The sequence below is a fragment of the Cynara cardunculus genome (genome assembly GCF_001531365.2).
Source record: "Cynara cardunculus var. scolymus isolate 2C chromosome LG 5, CcrdV1, whole genome shotgun sequence".
NCBI classification, from domain to species: Eukaryota; Viridiplantae; Streptophyta; class Magnoliopsida; order Asterales; family Asteraceae; genus Cynara; species Cynara cardunculus.
The window spans coordinates 34,878,357-34,895,409 of record NC_037532.1 but is presented as its reverse complement, the minus strand read 5'-3'; the positions used below and the strand labels follow the sequence as shown (position 1 = coordinate 34,895,409).

Sequence of the window (17,053 nt, the reverse complement as noted above, 5' to 3'; positions counted from 1 at the left end):
TTCCATTAAGATTTTAATTTAAAATTACCAAATTTATAAATTTCCTAATTTATCTATTGATTTGTGGTTAATATTGGTTCTCACAGTTACCACAAACAACTCAGTTCTCTCTTGAATAGGCCCCTATATATATATGTATATATATATATATATGTATGTATATATATGTATATATATGTATGTAGGGGAGCGATCAAATGCAAACCACTCAATTTGTACAAACCGTGCAAACCGTATTCAACCAATCATAATTTTTCATTTTGTTCATTTTTTTGTAATTATGAGAGGTTGATTAATCATTTTTATTGTGGAAGATGTTAATTATAGATATTATCATCTTCATTATTTTAATTTTAGAGAAATACATGAAACAGTTTCATTAATGTTAGAGAAATACATGAAATAGTTTCATTAAGTATTATATGAAACAATTTCACAATCATATATGAAACAACTTCATCAAAAAAAGTATTATATGAAACAATTTTACAAGATTAAACAATTTCATGAAAAAAATTTATAAGATTAAACAATGAAATCGACAGATGAAGGTGGTTTGCATGGTTTACACAAATGAAGGCGGTTTTCATATGATCACTCCTCTATGTATGTATATATATATATATGTATATATATATATATATATTGAGAAAATGAATTGAATGTAATATACTTAAGATTTAAGAAGTATGAATAAGTTGTACCGAATAATTGATGATGAAATAAAAATTATGAGTGGACTAGAGAAAAACAACATATATATTTAAGATTAGATTAATATTTTGATATACTAAAGTATCAACCCAACCAACCCCTATAGTTTAGGTTGGATTGGATTGCACTTTGGTTTGAGTTGAGTCAAATTAAGATTTTTTAAACCTCAAATATTAGGTTGGGTAATTCAAATACCTTTAACCCCACCAACTAGTTTTTTCAATAAGCTAGCTTATGTTCATTCAAATATGTACTTACAAAATACATTAACTTATAAGTTAGATTGCCACTTAGTTTATGTTTATCAAGCAATGACTAGTTGTGTACCCGCGCAATACGGCGGGAGCCGTAAATTTTAACGATTTTAGAGTTTCACTGGTTTTATCGGAGAAGATTTAACGATAATATAAGTTACATTTGATATTTACATATTAATACATTTTGAATAAATAAGAGTTATGGTTCAAATTACAGTTTATCGATGAAAAAAATTGTATGACAATTTTAAAATTCAATATATTTAAAATCCAACATATTTAAACGACTCCACAAATGTGTTCGATTTACACCAAGAGCAAAGAATCAAGAAATCGAAAGCAAGACCGAGAGTTCTAAAGCAATTGAATAAGAGATGAATGAGGAAACTTTTAATAACTCCTGGTGAATATCAGTTTAAATCTTATCTTGAGGGATGGAGAGAAGACATAGAGGTATGAGAGGGTGAATGCATGAGCGAAATGTGTCAAAAGTATATTGGGAACATGAAAAGAAAAAATAATAATATGTATTGGTAACGTGTACTATATGTTATTTTAATCGTAGATTAGGAAAATTTTAAAAACTGAATTAATAAAGTAGTAGTACTTAATGCATTATAAGTTATTTTTAAGACTTTGTGCATAAATATATAATACTGTGTATTAAAAATTATTTTTAAGACTTTTGATAAATTTGGTTTATAAGATAGTATGGATATGGACATGGATAAAGGGAAAAAAAAATTAAATAAAAAATTTATATTAAAATAATTAAGGGATTTTTTCATATTCAAAATTAAAATTGGGGAAAATTTTTAATGCCTCAAGAAAGTCGTACATTCCACTTCATCCTTGGATACAAGAAAAAGAAGTGTTTTTTGTTCAAGATTTTGCCTGCCGGCCAAACCCACCAAAATCTCCAGATCTACTCGCCATCCCCTACTTCGAAACCAAATCCTAGGGTTTTAGTTTTCACTTCCAAACTGACTTCATTACGACCCAGGTGTTGAATTCAGTCTCCGTTTAACCAATTTGGTATTTCAAGAACCCTAATTCTGTTTCCATTTTTTGGTTTCTGTCAACAATGCAGAGCTCGTCAACGAGCTCGGTGGCTCAACCAGATGCCATATTGGATTGGCTTCAGAAGGAAATGGGTTATAGACCATTGGGTCCTTACATTGCTTCAAGTAAAGCATCAATGCCATCCTCTGATGCAATTCGTAGGGTTTGCCGTGGGAACATGATTCCTATCTGGAATTTCTTATTGAAAAGAGTTAAATCGGAGAAAACGGTTGATAATATCCGGCGGAACATTTTGGTTCACGGGGGAAAGGAGAATGATGGCGGTGGTGTGGAGGCGGGAAAAAGTGGGGAGGTTGGAAGGCGGAGTAGAGGAGGAGGGAGGAGGAAGGAGAAGGTGGTAGGGAGGGATGGTGGAAGTTCCGGTGGTGGTTCAGGGGAGAGTAATAGTAGAGAGACGGCGGTGCAGGAGAGGGAATTGGCGGAGAAGGAGGTGGAGCGGTTGCGGCATATGGTGAGACGGCAGCGGAAGGAGTTGAAGGCTCGGATGTTGGAGGTGGCGCGTGAGGAGGCTGAACGGAAACGGATGCTAGACGAACGGTCGAATTACAGGTGTGGTATGCGAAAAACCCAATCGAGTTATGTTTGTATTTTCTAAATTATGCATTTGTTTTGCTTCTTTTCGAATGACAGGTGTGGTATGCGAAAAACCCAATCTATGTCCGATGGTGGAGTCTTAGTTGTTTAGTTGGTTTTCCATTAAGTCATGTATGGATGAAGCTGTCAGTGTGGATTAATCTGTATAGATTGGGAAGGTTTTTGTTTGGGCTGGTTTTTTCATGGATTAAAGGAGCGTGTTTTTTAGTTGGAGAGACGGTATTGGAAAAACTTGGTTTTCTATATTAAGCTCCCTAGAAGCTTACTGAATAAGTCACTTTCTATATCATTAAGCCACTACCAAATAGTCATGTATAGTTGACCTAATATGTTGTTAGTCCCGTTAAGCTCATCAAGCTGCTAACAAACATGTCCTAAGTCATGTATGAATAAAGTTGTATGTGTGGATTTATCTGTTTGTTTAGGTCGGGAAGATTTTTGTTTGAGAGTTCTTTTTTTCATAGATGGAAGAAACATGTTTTTTAATTGGGAGGGCATATTTGGAAAAACTTGGCTTTCTGCATAAAGCTTCCCCTAGAAGTTTACTGAATAAGTCACTTTCTATGCCATTAAGCCACTTGCCAAATAGTCATATATAGCTGACCGAATAAGCCATGAGTTCCATTAAGCTGCTAACTAACAAGCACTCCCTTACATCGATTAGACTTGGACTATTTTTCTCTATATATGTCAGAACTTCCATTATCATGGCTTTTTTGGATAGCGATCTAATGGGCTTTCACATATTCTCACATGGTACCTTTGTCAAGATTATTACTCCCCCAGTCCCAAAAAAAAGTGTCTACATTTCTATTTTAGTTTGTTCTAAAATAAGTGTCCACTTTCAAAAGTAGGTGTCTACTTTCCATTATACCCTTAGTTATGAGATAGAGAAAATTTCTCTTTCTATTATTAAGGGTAAAAGTGTCATTTAGTTGATTAAAAAGTGTAATAATTACACATTCCTAAAACCGTGTGCCATTTTCTTTGTGGACATTTATTTTGGAATGGATGGAGTAATATATGGATTTTGAAAGAGCTTGATCTTCAAGTGATTCTCTTGTTAAAAATCAAATCTTCTACGACTATTCATAGTTTACGTACTGAGTAACCAAACCAAACAAACAAAACCCATAAACTCAATATATCCCACCTGGAGGCAGGGTCAAAAGGGTGAGATGTATGCAGATTTGACATTACCCCAAAGAGTAGAGTGTTTGTTTCCATCAATACACTATCTTCTATGAAGTATGCTTAAAAAGGTAAAAGGTTGCTTCAAAAAATTGCGGAAAAAGAACATAAGAACAACCGTAAAGGAACCCGAAAACAAGAAAGATGGTGGTAAAATTTGAAGAACGAGTTAAAACTTAAAGTAAGCAACACAAATTTAGCAACCAAATATAATCTACACTACGGGTGATTCAAAAAGAAGCATTTAGATGCAACTCCTTGTCTTTATACTTACTCATAGAATCGTATACTCCATTTGTCCCGAAATAAATGTCCACAATGGAAAAAACAGAGATGTGTAATTAAACCAAACCAAACTGACACAATAAATCCCACTTGAAAGTAGGTCTAAGGAGGGTGAGATGTATGTAGGCCTAACCTCTACCCCAACAGGGTAAAGCGGTTATTTCCATTAAGACCCATAAATGTGTAATTATTGCATTTTTAGTTAACTAGATGACAAGTTTACCCCTAATAATAGGAGTAATGAATTTCTCAATCTTATAATTAATGGTAGAATTAGAAAGTAGACACTTACTTTTAAAACCGGACACATATTTTGAGACGAAATGATTAGAAAGAGGGTGAAGCTTTTCATTTCAACTATAAATGCATAAATATTGGTGCCGGGCGTAACATTTTGCCATTTAGTGCAGGCACAAACAGGTGATGTTGGATGCTTATGATCAACAATGTGATGAAGCAGCTCGGATATTTGCCGAATATCATAAGCGTCTTCGTTCCTACGTTAATCAAGTTAAGAATGCTCAGAAACCAGATGGCGATTCTTCTGTTGATGGTGAGAAAGGAGACGTTTATTCTACCGTAAAAGGCTCAAAACCCGCAGTAGATGATGTAATTCTCATCGAAACAAGCAGGGAAAGAAATATCCGCAAGGCGTGTGAATCTCTTGCAACTCAAATGATCGAAAAGATTCAAAACTCTTTTCCCGCATACGAAGGAAGTGGTATCCATTCAAATCCTCAGCTCGAAGCTGCGAAATTAGGTGTTGATGTTGATGGGGATATACCCGATGAGGTGAAAGGTGTGATTCTTAATTGTCTTCGAAGTCCTCCTCAGTTGCTTCTGGCGATAACGACCTACACTCAGAGGTTGAAATCTATAGTTGCTAAAGAAATAGAGAAAATTGATGTGAGAGCTGATGCAGATATGTTGAGGTATATCTTATTTGTAGTATGCTCGGATTTCTACCTATGGTTGTTTAATTTATATTTTCTTTACTTTTTCTCGCTTTTAACTTGCTCTAATTATTGTGCTATATTGATATACTCTGCCTGTCCCAAATAAGTGTCCATATTTCTATTTCAAGTTCGTCCTGAAATAAGTGTCCACATCGAATCTATGTTGGAACATTTTCTCTCTCTCTCTCTCTCTTTTTTCAAGGGCTCTTTTGGAGAGTAATCTGATGGGGTTCCAGATATCTCATATGATATCAAAACATGTTTTACCATCTCTAATGACTCAACACTTTGGGGGCATTTGTACCCGTCTAGCCTCCGTGGGAGGAGGCGTTTTGAAGTCCCACATCTGCTAGACTTGGACCCTTTTCTCCTCAAGGGCTCTTTTGGAGAGTAATCTAATGGTTAATGTTCGATATGTAATTTTCGCTTAGAACCTATTTGATGGTTATGTTCGAGTCCATATATATGCCTATTATCCCCCTCCCCCCGCCTACGGGGTGTCCGTGATTGTGACCATAATTCCAACTCAAAGGTGATTCTTATATTCATTCAGGTACAAGTACGAAAATAATAGAGTAATGCACGATTCTTCTCCCGATGTAAACTCGCCATTACCGTTTCAACTTTATGGTAATGGTAAGATTGGGGTGGATATGCCTTCAAAAGGAACTCAAAATCAACTTCTTGAAAGACAGGTATCTTCTTCTCTGCTTTATAGCCTTCATAGAGTAGTCTCATCTTGGCTTGAGTTTGCATATTCCCCCATGGCTTAATTCATTAAGCCAACTAACGTTGCCTTTATCCATTTGGCCAATTTTTTTCCAAAAATACCCTCTTTTCCCTTTTAATCTTCCATTTTTGCAAATCTTTTTCCCTATAGGCCAAATATTTTATTGTTGTTTTATCAATATCTTATCCACACTTAGGGCCTTAGCAGCTTCATGAGCTTAATGGGTCTAACATCTTATTCTGCCAGCTATACATGATTGTTTGGCAGTGGCTTAATGATATAGGAAGTGGCTTATTTAGTAAGCTTTTAGGGGGAAGCTTTATGCAGAAAGCCAAGTTTTTTCCATACCCCCCCCCCCCCAAAATTAAAGAACAGTCTTCTTCCATCCATGAAAAAACCTCCCAACCAAAAACCTTCACAATCTATACAGATAAATTAATCCACACAGACAACTTTATCGATACAGGACTTAATGGAAAACCAGCCAAACAGCCCCTTACTACATTTGATCATATGTTGTTGAGTTATAAATGTTGTTTTAAAAAAATGATATTGCGGCATTGAGGGTTAAATCGTAATTTATCTTAATTTATACAAACAACTTAATCACCTTTAGAGGCTGTTTGTTAATAGCTTGATGAGACTCACAACTTATGTGGTCAGTGATACATGATTGTTTGGTAGTTGTTTAATAATATAAAAAGTGGCTTATTTGGTAAGCTTCTAAAGGGGAGCTTTATGCAGAATGTCAAAGTTTTTCCAAGCCCCTCCCATTTAAAAAGACACACTCCTTCCATCTATGAAAATGCCTTACCAAACATAAATCCTCCCGATCTATACAGACAGATTAATCCACACAGTCAGCTTTATCCATAAATGACTTAATGGAAAACCAACCAAACATCCCTAACTTGTTTGGCAGATGTTTTCCGTTTCCGTGTCACTTTTGTTAGTTTTGGTTGAAGTGCATTTTACTTTTTGCATCGTGTTAACGGAACGTGCTCAATAATGTTTCTTCTTTCTTACAGAAAGCACATGTTCAGCAATTTGTGGCTACCGAAGATGAACTCAACAAAGCTGCGGAGGCGAGAAGCATGTGCCAAAAGCTTTTAAAGCGTTTATGTGGACGTGTTGACATAGACCCTTCACCTTCTCTTGGTGTTGGAGGGACCTCACAGACTATGAGTAGTCTTAGGCAGTTGGAGGTAAATATCTATAAATCATTTTGCTCGAAGTCTTAAAAGCAACCATTTAAGCATTCAGCATGTCATGTAAAATTCATGGGTACTTGAAATTACCTCTTGCGTACAAGTTCTTAAAGCTCTTTGAACTCCATAAAACTAACTAATAACCAATTGATAAATACTTTTAAATACAAGATAATACTCTCCAATCATTATCTTTATTAAAAAATTACTCCATTATTAAAACTAGAGTAAATTACATTTTTTGTCCCAATGGTTTGTTAAAAATTGTGTTTTTGTCTCTATGGTTTGCAATTCATTGCCATTTTCGTCCCTGAAGCTAACTCCTACCTTTCAAGTATGAGGGACTAAAATAGCAATGAATTGTAAACCATAGGGCCGAAAATAATAAATTGAATTCATTAGGACAAAAACAACAATGAATTGTAAACCATAGGGATGAAAATCATAGTTTCAAAAGTATAAGGCCAGAAAGAGCAATTTTCAACAAACCCCAGGTACGGAAAACATAATATTGTCTTAAAACTATAATAAATTACATCTTTTCTTTAATATAAAATGTTTAAATTATGATCAAAATTTGAATTAAACAAATTATCCCCAAAAAAACAATTTGACACACCCATATCGGTATATTATTATTTTGGGTTCTTTTAACCGCAAGTCATGTTTAATCACCACTTGTAATTTTCTATTTTGTTTAAACATAAATTTCGGATTTTCTTTTTTCTCGTTTGACAATAAAATCTTGTATCCTACTTCATCACACGGGTACACAACTAGTTGTATGAAATGCATGTAATACTCGCATGACTCAAAATATACATGATTTTAGACACCTCTAGAATATAGTTTGAATATTCAAAATCCCGTGAGCTATCTAAAAGATCGATCTAGTTTCATGCCTTTTAGGTAGGAAGTTAGGCCATTCTTCAAGAAAATATCCGTTAGAATCTTTCATCAACTCTCTTTACTTATATTCAGCTCGAGGTTTGGGCGAAGGAAAGAGAAACTGCGGGATTGAAGGCTAGCTTGACGACATTGATTTCCGAAGTTCAACGATTGAACATGTTGTGTGAAGAGAGGAAGGAAGCGGAAGATTCTTTAAAGAAAAAGTGGAAGAAGATTGAAGAGTTTGATGCTCGGAGATTGGAACTTAAGTCCATCTATAGTGCTCTATTGAGAGCAAACATGGTAAGGTGTCGTTATAATGTCTTGCATTGAGCCATGTCAAACAATATTTTTACGAGAATGCCATTGTGTCAACATGTAACATTTTCGTTAGTTACTTTGTTAACAATCGGCCGTTTTTAGCTTACGTCCAATCATTGTACAATAAGAGCATAAACAATAGCTATCATGTACTACCTCCGTCCCAAAATAAGTGTCCACAATGAAAAAGGCACACAGTTTTAGAGAAGTGTAATTATCACACTTTTAATAACTAAATGGCAGTTTTACCTTTAATAATAGAGTAATTAATTTATCGTCTCATAATTAAGGGTAGTATGGGGAAGTATGCACTTTTTTTTAAAGTGGATACTTATTTGACAAACTAAAATAGAAATGTGGACACTTACTTTGGGATGAAGGGAGTATGAGGAAAGTTCAAATGAGAACCATAAATATTTTGAGAACTGGGAACCGACTATTTCATGTGGGAACCAACTATTTAATGTATTTTTCATGATGAATAACTTTGAATATTCTTGAATATTATTCATTATAAATATCATGCATATTCATCATGAATATCAGGCATTTTTATCATGAATAACATGTATTTTCATTATGAACAATTTTCATCATGAATATCTATCATGACATTCATCATGAATAAAACATTAATAGTTGGTTCTCAGGTTCTCAAAAAATTTATGGTTCTCATTCGGACCTAACCCTATGATGTATAATTTAATTGCTCATCTATTTCACAATGTAGGATGCTGCGGCATTTTGGAGTCAGCAACCTTTAGCTGCTCGGGAGTATGCATCAAGTACCATTATTCCGGCATGCAGAGTTGTTATTGACATATCAAACGGCGCAAAAGATCTTATTGATAAAGAAGTTTCGTCCTTCTATCGAAGTCCCGACAATAGCCTTTACATGCTTCCATCAACCCCACAGGTCTGTCTATGTGTAATATGACCATATTATTTGCTCACACCGTCCGTCTTTGCCCCTAATGGGAGTCAAGTCCATCTGTTAAGTTGAGGGGCATTTTGGTCATTTTGCCTTTTTATATATCAAGTTAAAGATAAACATAATGTTACTTGTTTGCTTCATATATCAAAGAACTTGCATATGATTGAGCCATCAATTCACATGCATAAATCGAAAATGTACGTCATTTGGGTTTAATTTATGACCGTTATTCTCCACTAGGCACTTTTGGAGTCTATGGGTTCTACTGGTTCTTCTGGACTTGATGCAGTCGTTGCTGCAGAAAAGAATGCCGCCCTTTTGACTGCAAGAGCCGGTGCCAGAGATCCATCTGCAATTCCTTCAATATGCCGCGTTTCTGCAGCCCTTCAGTATCCTGCAGGTGGGTTGAATACAGGTTCCATAATTTATTTTGCAATATTTATACAAATTTAAATTATAAAACTCAACTTTTTATTGAATTATATAATATTTATATATGGCAAACGCAACAAATAAACACACCCTACTCACCTTTAGTGAGGTTTGAACCCCTGACCTCCCTCCTCCCGGAGGCTGAAGGCTCAGATACTGCTAGGCCAAAGGCCCTTTGATATATGGAATACATTTGTTTTTCACATGTGATTTCGAATGGTAGTTCGACTTCCATCTTATTTATGCTCAAGTACCATGGCAGTTCAAAATATTCGTATCCCGTTTCTTGAATTAGATTATTGGATCTTAGGAGTCAATTTGTTAGCCATTGGTTACCAGCTATGTTACTTTGAGGACAAAATGCATCAAAACGTAACAAAGTTTGCCTTGGTTCCTATTTAGCGTAACAAAGAATTCAAAAGTTCCTATTTAATGTAACAAACTTCCAAAATTTCCTTTTTTTTACCCATTTTGAAGGATAACCGGATGAACTTTGTTAATCTAAATAGGAAGTAAGCCAAACTAAATGGGTACAAAAATAGGAAAATTTGAAAGTTTGTTACATTAAATAGGAATTTTTGAAAGTTTTTATCGACTGAGAAAAAAATTCTTTGGTACACTAAGCATGAACTAGACCAAACTTTGTTACATTTTGATACATTTAGCCTTAGAGATGCACAAAAAATCTCAATCCCTAAGCCCAGCTTGAAAAAGCTTTGGCCTAGTGATCCCGAAGCCCCATCTGGGCCAAGCCTAAAAGCTTGATCTTGCCGAAAATTTGAGGCAAGTTTGGCCCGAAAAAGCCCGACCTAGAAAAGCCTGATCGGACCCTTTTTCAACCCAAAGCCCGACCTGGTCCTTTTTTTTCTTCACTCAAAATGGGCTTGGAAGTCCCGTGCCTTGTCCATCTCTATTTCTCCCTGACTTTGAGCATAGAGGCATGAACGTAACAGTTGGGTGTTTACTTGGGTGTTCCTCTGCAAAATGCATTCCACATTTGTGTATCAATGGTGGTTGATGCCTCTTTTAGCCTAATACTAATTCCGTCCCAAAATAAATGTCTACAATGAAAAAGGCATACAGTTTTAGGAATGTGTAATCTATGCTGTTAATTGTAGTGAAATAGCGGTTAGCGGTCCTAGGGGAAATAGCGGTCCTCTAATAGCGGCGCTAATCACCGCAGTTGGGCTGCAATTTTGACTTGCATAGCAGTGTGAAAACCGCAATTAGGAATTGGGCTTTAAGTTGGCCTTTTAAAGGGTTTAGAGAAGTCGATTAAGGGATTACGAGCTAGGGGGTTGATTTTCATTTGCAATATTGGTGTGTAAACTCGCCGTTCCTCTCTCATCTCTTCTATTCCAGTCTATATTTTGCATCTTCTCTTCACAACAACATTGTCTTCCAACATTGATTGCTCATCTCTTCCATTCACATGTTATGTTCATCTTCAAAATATATATTATGTTATGCATCTACTCATACATTTATATATAATTGTAATTATTACATTAACCGCTATATGTGGACCGTTATACCACCACGTTACCATCGTGATAACCGCTAGTCCGCTATATTAAATCATGTCCTGACCGCTATTTCAAATTTTGATCACTTTAACAACATAGGGTGTAATTATTAAACTTTTTATTAACTGAATGACAATTGTACCCTTAATAAAAGAGAGTAATGAATTTATTCATCTCATAATTAAGGATAGAATTGGAAAGTAGACACTTAGGGGGACATTTACCAAACGCTTACCCTGCTAAACGCTTACCAAGTCACATTACCTTGCCGTATGAATATGGCAAGGACCAATAATCTTACGCAGTAAGAGTGAAGGCAAGGACGAGAGTCTTACCCGTTAAGTGAGGGCGGCGACTCTTACCACGGTTAGCGCTTACCAGGTAAATTGTTGCGTACGATACCGTTTCGGTGGACTAAAATCTTACCTAGTAAGTGATGGTGTTGAATTTTACCGGTTAGCGCTTACCCGGGTAAGTTTTTGGTGAACGGCCCCTTTGGGACAAACTAAAATAGAAATGTGGACACTCATTTTGGGACGGAGGGAGTAGTTTTTATGGTCTAGTTTGGTATTCTTCTATTATTTGTACCAATCTTTTCACCCGCCATCTAATTCTTTTTTTGGTGTTTGTTTAGGCTTGGAGGGTTCGGACGCCGGCTTAGCATCGGTGCTTGAATCAATGGAATTTTGTTTGAAATTGCGGGGTTCCGAAGCTTGTGTATTGGAGGACTTAGCAAAGGCTATCAATTTGGTTCATATTAGAAGGGATCTTGTTGAAAGTGGTCATGCATTACTAAATCATGCTTATCACACTCAACAAGATTACGAAAGGTACATCGTGGACACTCAACATGGTCATTTCATAACTTGACACGCTATGAAGAATAGGAGTTATTTATGTATATATATATATACACACACACACACACACGTGCACGCTTCTTATTGTGGCATGTTTAAATGAGAATGACAGTATATCAATATGGATGTCAAATTTAAGGTAGTGTTTGGTACGCAGACATGATTGTACTGGACAAGACTGGATAGGACAAGAGGATAGGATTGGACAAAACAAGTGTCTGTCTGGTGTTTGGTACGATTAGGACTGGACATGACAGAACTAGACAAGTTGCCCCCAAAAGTTATTTGATGATTTTATATATCATATAATAATTATAATTAATAGAAATAAAGTAAATAATTATATAATTTAATTTATACACATTTTACACAATTTTATTATACATACATACATATATAATAGTACCAAATTTCAATAATAATTTTGATATATTTGATGGTAGTTCGAAAAAACCAAATTCGTAGAAAGGAAAAATTATGTTTTATTCGATTAGAAAGATCCTTATCAATTGGCGAAGGCACGGTAAAGATTGTTGAAACAACAATGGTTGTAGAGGCAGAGGCATTGGTGATTGGTGGACGATGGTGGCTATGGAGGACGTGAAGGTGGTGAATAGTGGTAGCGGTGGCGGTCGAAAGTGGTGATGGTAGTAGGCAGTGGTGGTGTTGGTGGTTATGGTGGAGTTGGAAGTGGTGTTGGTTATGGTGGTGGTGGCCGACAACACTAGTGATGGTGGCAATGGGCAATGGTGGTCGGGTAGCCAACGGTGGTAATGGTGGTGGAGGAGGTTCTTGTAGAGGAAGAGGTGGAGGTGGCCAACGTGGTTGTGGTCGGTCGCCAATGATGGTTATGGAAGTGGCGATGGACGGTGGTGGTCGGTGGTTGTTGAAGTGGAAGAGGAGGTGGAGGTGGCCGACGGTGGCTACCGGTGGTGACCACAAAAACAAATACCATACTGAGGTTATATATCAAACGAGGGTTAATTATTAATATTTTAGTTCTGATTTCTTTCTTATTCCACCTATTTTGATGGAAAAAGGAAAAGTTTTTTTGTCCCACGCTGTCCAATGCTGTCCCAGTTCTTATCTTGTCCCATGTCGCGTCAAACATGGGACAGTGAGTTCTTGTCCTGTCCTATATTGCGCCAAATGTGAGACAATGGGTTTTGTCTCATCTTGTTTGTCCTGTCCCATGTACCAAACGCAGCCTTAAGAGAATAAAATGCCCGTTTTTTTGGTATAATTTGTGTGGCTCCAATTTTGGTTATGAGTTTTACTATTCACAACACTCGAATAGTGTAAAAAGTAGGAGAGGATTTGGTGCAAAAAATAGGTATAATGCAAAATTTGGTGCATTCATTGGAAATGGTCCAACTAACTTTTTATCTGGTCCGTTGAGATCTATTCTTTCTCAACATTTTTGTCACTCTCATTTGAACCTCCCTCTCCGGCTAATCATATGAGAACCACAAAAAAGTTACAAACCATGGGAATCAGTGCATCATGTTTTATTTCACATGATTTTTTTTATCCCACACTACGATTTAAGGTGTATATATATAGTGGGAGGTTCAAATAAAAAGGCTAAATATCGTGAGAGAAGGTAAAAAGGGAAGGTTCATATATGAATGATTGAAAAAATTCATTTGAAGGTGCATATGTGAACCAGTCGCGGCCAAAGTTGCATGAATCAGATGTGATTTCACACGTGAATCACATGTGATTCACGTGTGAAATCACATGTGATTCGATCGTTTTCCTATTTTCTTATTTGGTTATTGTGTATGAACCTGTCTGTCTCTCTCTCTCTATGTATATATATATACACATATATATAGATGAAGGATCGTGTGAGAATAGGAGTTAAGTTGAGAAGCGTAAGAAGGGATCTGAACCCTTGATTACTTTTAATCTCACCCCCACCCATGAATCGTGTTTATCATGAAGAATTGATCCGGTGCATCTCGGTGCACCACATTAGTGTTGATCTTCAATTAGGATTGATCCAAGGGTGGAGATTCCTTCTTACCCTTCTCATCATAACCTCCATTCTCACCGGAACCCAACCCTATACACCCACTGGTAAACCGTGGGTGTCCGAGCCGACTTGCATGCACCTCGACATGGCCCTGAAGATAACAACTTGGAAAATCGCCAGTGGCCCTGAAGAGTTCTCTCTGTATGCTTCGATAAAGTAGATGTGTGGGCCTTCTATCTTTCTATATGTCGCACTATTGACACCAAGTGGTCGTACCTTGCAGGACAACAAGTTACTGTTTAGATCTGGCTTCGGAACAAGAAAAGACCATCACAGAGAAGTGGTTGCCTGAGTTAAGGAATGGAGTTGTGAACGCTCAGAAGAGTCTCGATGATTGCAAATATGTCAACGGGTTGGTAAGTTATATCTTCGGGCATCCATAAGATCCGTTATTACATCTCTGAAATTTGATTTGCTAAATGAAAGAATAAAATATTAATCGACTTTCGACTATAAGCAATGTCGAGGGGGGATTCAGATGATGAAAATTTTCCACATGATCCTGAATCTTAAATGTCGTTTCTTTAACATTATCTTCAATTGCCGTCCTCATCTTTGTATTGATTCTTACATTCGTCTATGACGCCGAAGCCTTCCTAGGGTCGTTGCCCACAAAAGCTGTTGTCTAGTCTAGCGACATTCTTTATCTCTGTCATTACCGTGATTATATCGTTAGTGCTGGTTTCTTTGTTTTTTACCATTTACAATGTAAACTGGGTACCGGTCGTCTCTTTATCACGCTACGTATTCGTCATTTAGTGGCTATTCCAAAACATATATGTGTAGATGCATCTTTAATCTCAATGCTTGTGTGTTTTTCATCCGACTACATATAGGTCAGTCTGTTTGTTTGGGTGGACTTGTGTTTGTGCATGTCTATATTGTACCATAGAAAACAAATGATCCAATAGGCCAATATAGCCAAACATAGACAAGGAGTTCACCCACACAAACAGATCAGATCAATATTTAGTCGGATGAAAAGCACATGAGCATCGGGATTAAAGATTTATCTAGACTGACATGTTGTGAAAAACATAGCCACTAAATGACGAATATATAGCACGATAAAGAGAACGAGCGGTTGACAACTAATATAGTCACATGGAGTGGTACCTGGTTTACATTGTCAATGGTAAAGAACAAAGAAACCGACACTAAACGGTATCATCATGGTAATGGCAGAGATGAAGAATGTGGGTAATGACTCCAGGAAAGCTTTGGCATCATAGATGGATGTGAGAATCAATACGAAGATGATGTTAAAGAAATGGCATTTGAGATTCAGAATCAAGTAAAAAAAATTCATTTTTACGAGACCAAGTGAAGATACCTTTATATTATGTGAAGATTGTAACTTTGTCGTCACCTTCAAGCCAATTGTGTATTGGAAGGTTACGTTATATTTGTGTTGTAACTTTCAGACGATACAAAGGTATCTTCACAGTTTTCACAACAAACCTTTATATAAGATGGAACAACACTCCGGCGAATGAGATAAGATTGTCAAATTACTAAACTACCCATGTCAGTTTAAAACTCTTAAACCTTTCACAATTCTTTCACCTCAACCTCAGTCTTGCCCGTCCGTCCTGGCTGCATACCAAACGCACCCTTGCAATCATCTCTTTATGCAATTTGTATTGCACACGAAATGGACACAATTTGATCTATTCACTCTTGTAATGACCCAACAATTTTGGTTAATATGCGTAAATAATGGTGGCATTTTGATGCAGCTCGAGGAGTGGTGGGAACAACCCGCCTCAACGGTGGTTGATTGGGTAACGGTGGATGGGCAAAACGTCGCAGCGTGGAACAATCATGTGAAACAACTCCTTGCTTTTTACGATAAGGAACTTCTATGAATACGCACGTTCTTGAAGTTCCTTCGTCCACCTTCATCTTAATTCAAGCATACGCTTGGAGACTTATTCTTGGTGCTAATTAATTACACATGGATGTAGTCCGGGAAAAAATCTCTCTCCATGGAGACACATATTTGAAAGCCAGTTTATGGTAGAGGCCATGTTTGTGTACATCTTACCCTCCCCGGACCCCACTTCTAGGTGGGATACACTGGGCTCGTATGGTTTGGTTTAGTTTGCTTTTACGATCTAGTTGCTCTGTATAGATGGTGTTTGCCATGCAAGTGATATTGTATCATAACGTTGTTTCTAGCCAAGGGTTGTGAGTGGATTTTGTTCGGTTTGCTTTTGTTATAATGTAACCAAATACAGAGGTTTGGGGTTTGTATTCACATGTGAATTGTAACTTGTAATGCGTGATATGTTCTTGATTGAACTCGAAAACCGAAATCTTGTTATCGTTTTTATTTCGTCCTTGATTTTGTTAATGTTGCAGTCGAATGATAATTTCATGGTTATCCGTTTTAGCAAGCATCCATGTAGAGATGGGCATCCTTAACCGGTTAAAGTGGACTGATCCGGTCAAGGAATGGCTTTAACCGATATGAGACTGGTCGAGACTCGAGACTGACCAATTGTGGTATTTTTCTAGCCGGCCGAGCCTTAAAGGACAACTTACATTGACTAACCGTTTAGAGCATCTCCAACAGATTATCCAAATAGAGAGTGGAGATTTTGGGGGTTTTGAACATGTTTTTTGCTCCAATATATTTTTCAAAATGGAGAAAGTAGGAAAGAGTGTAAAAATCTCCAAATTTGGTAAATACCCAAAAATGATTACAATGAGAATCTATTAAAAATAAATATTTATATCTAATATTTTATTAGAAAATATAATATTTTAATAAGATAATCAATGTTGTAATCTCTAAAATGAAAAATCTGTTGAAATTTAATGTATTTTTGTTTTAGAGATTTTGAATTTCCTTCCCTATTTTGAAGAATATATTGAAGATGCTCTAATAAATAAAATATTATTTGATTGTTGTAAAAATATTTTGTTTGACCACATTTAATGCCATAAATTTAATTAATAATTAAAGTTTAATGTTATTAAATTGTATCTAAGTTACACGATACAGTTGAAATATATATATATATTTTTTTG

At 36.3% G+C, this 17,053-nt stretch overlaps 1 protein-coding gene across 1 annotated transcript; it reads left to right on the top strand.

Moving 5' to 3' along the window:
* The first annotated feature begins 1,890 nt into the window (after positions 1-1,890).
* On the top strand, positions 1,891-16,450 carry LOC112513547 (AUGMIN subunit 5-like). Its single transcript, XM_025119843.1, has 10 exons — positions 1,891-2,603; positions 4,535-5,056; positions 5,634-5,775; positions 6,839-7,015; positions 8,000-8,209; positions 8,958-9,143; positions 9,402-9,561; positions 11,754-11,949; positions 14,241-14,373; positions 15,757-16,450. Exons 1-10 carry the CDS (start codon positions 2,056-2,058, stop codon positions 15,883-15,885), a joined length of 2,403 nt encoding a protein of 800 aa, XP_024975611.1. The 5' UTR covers positions 1,891-2,055; the 3' UTR covers positions 15,886-16,450.
* The last annotated feature ends 603 nt before the right edge of the window (positions 16,451-17,053 follow it).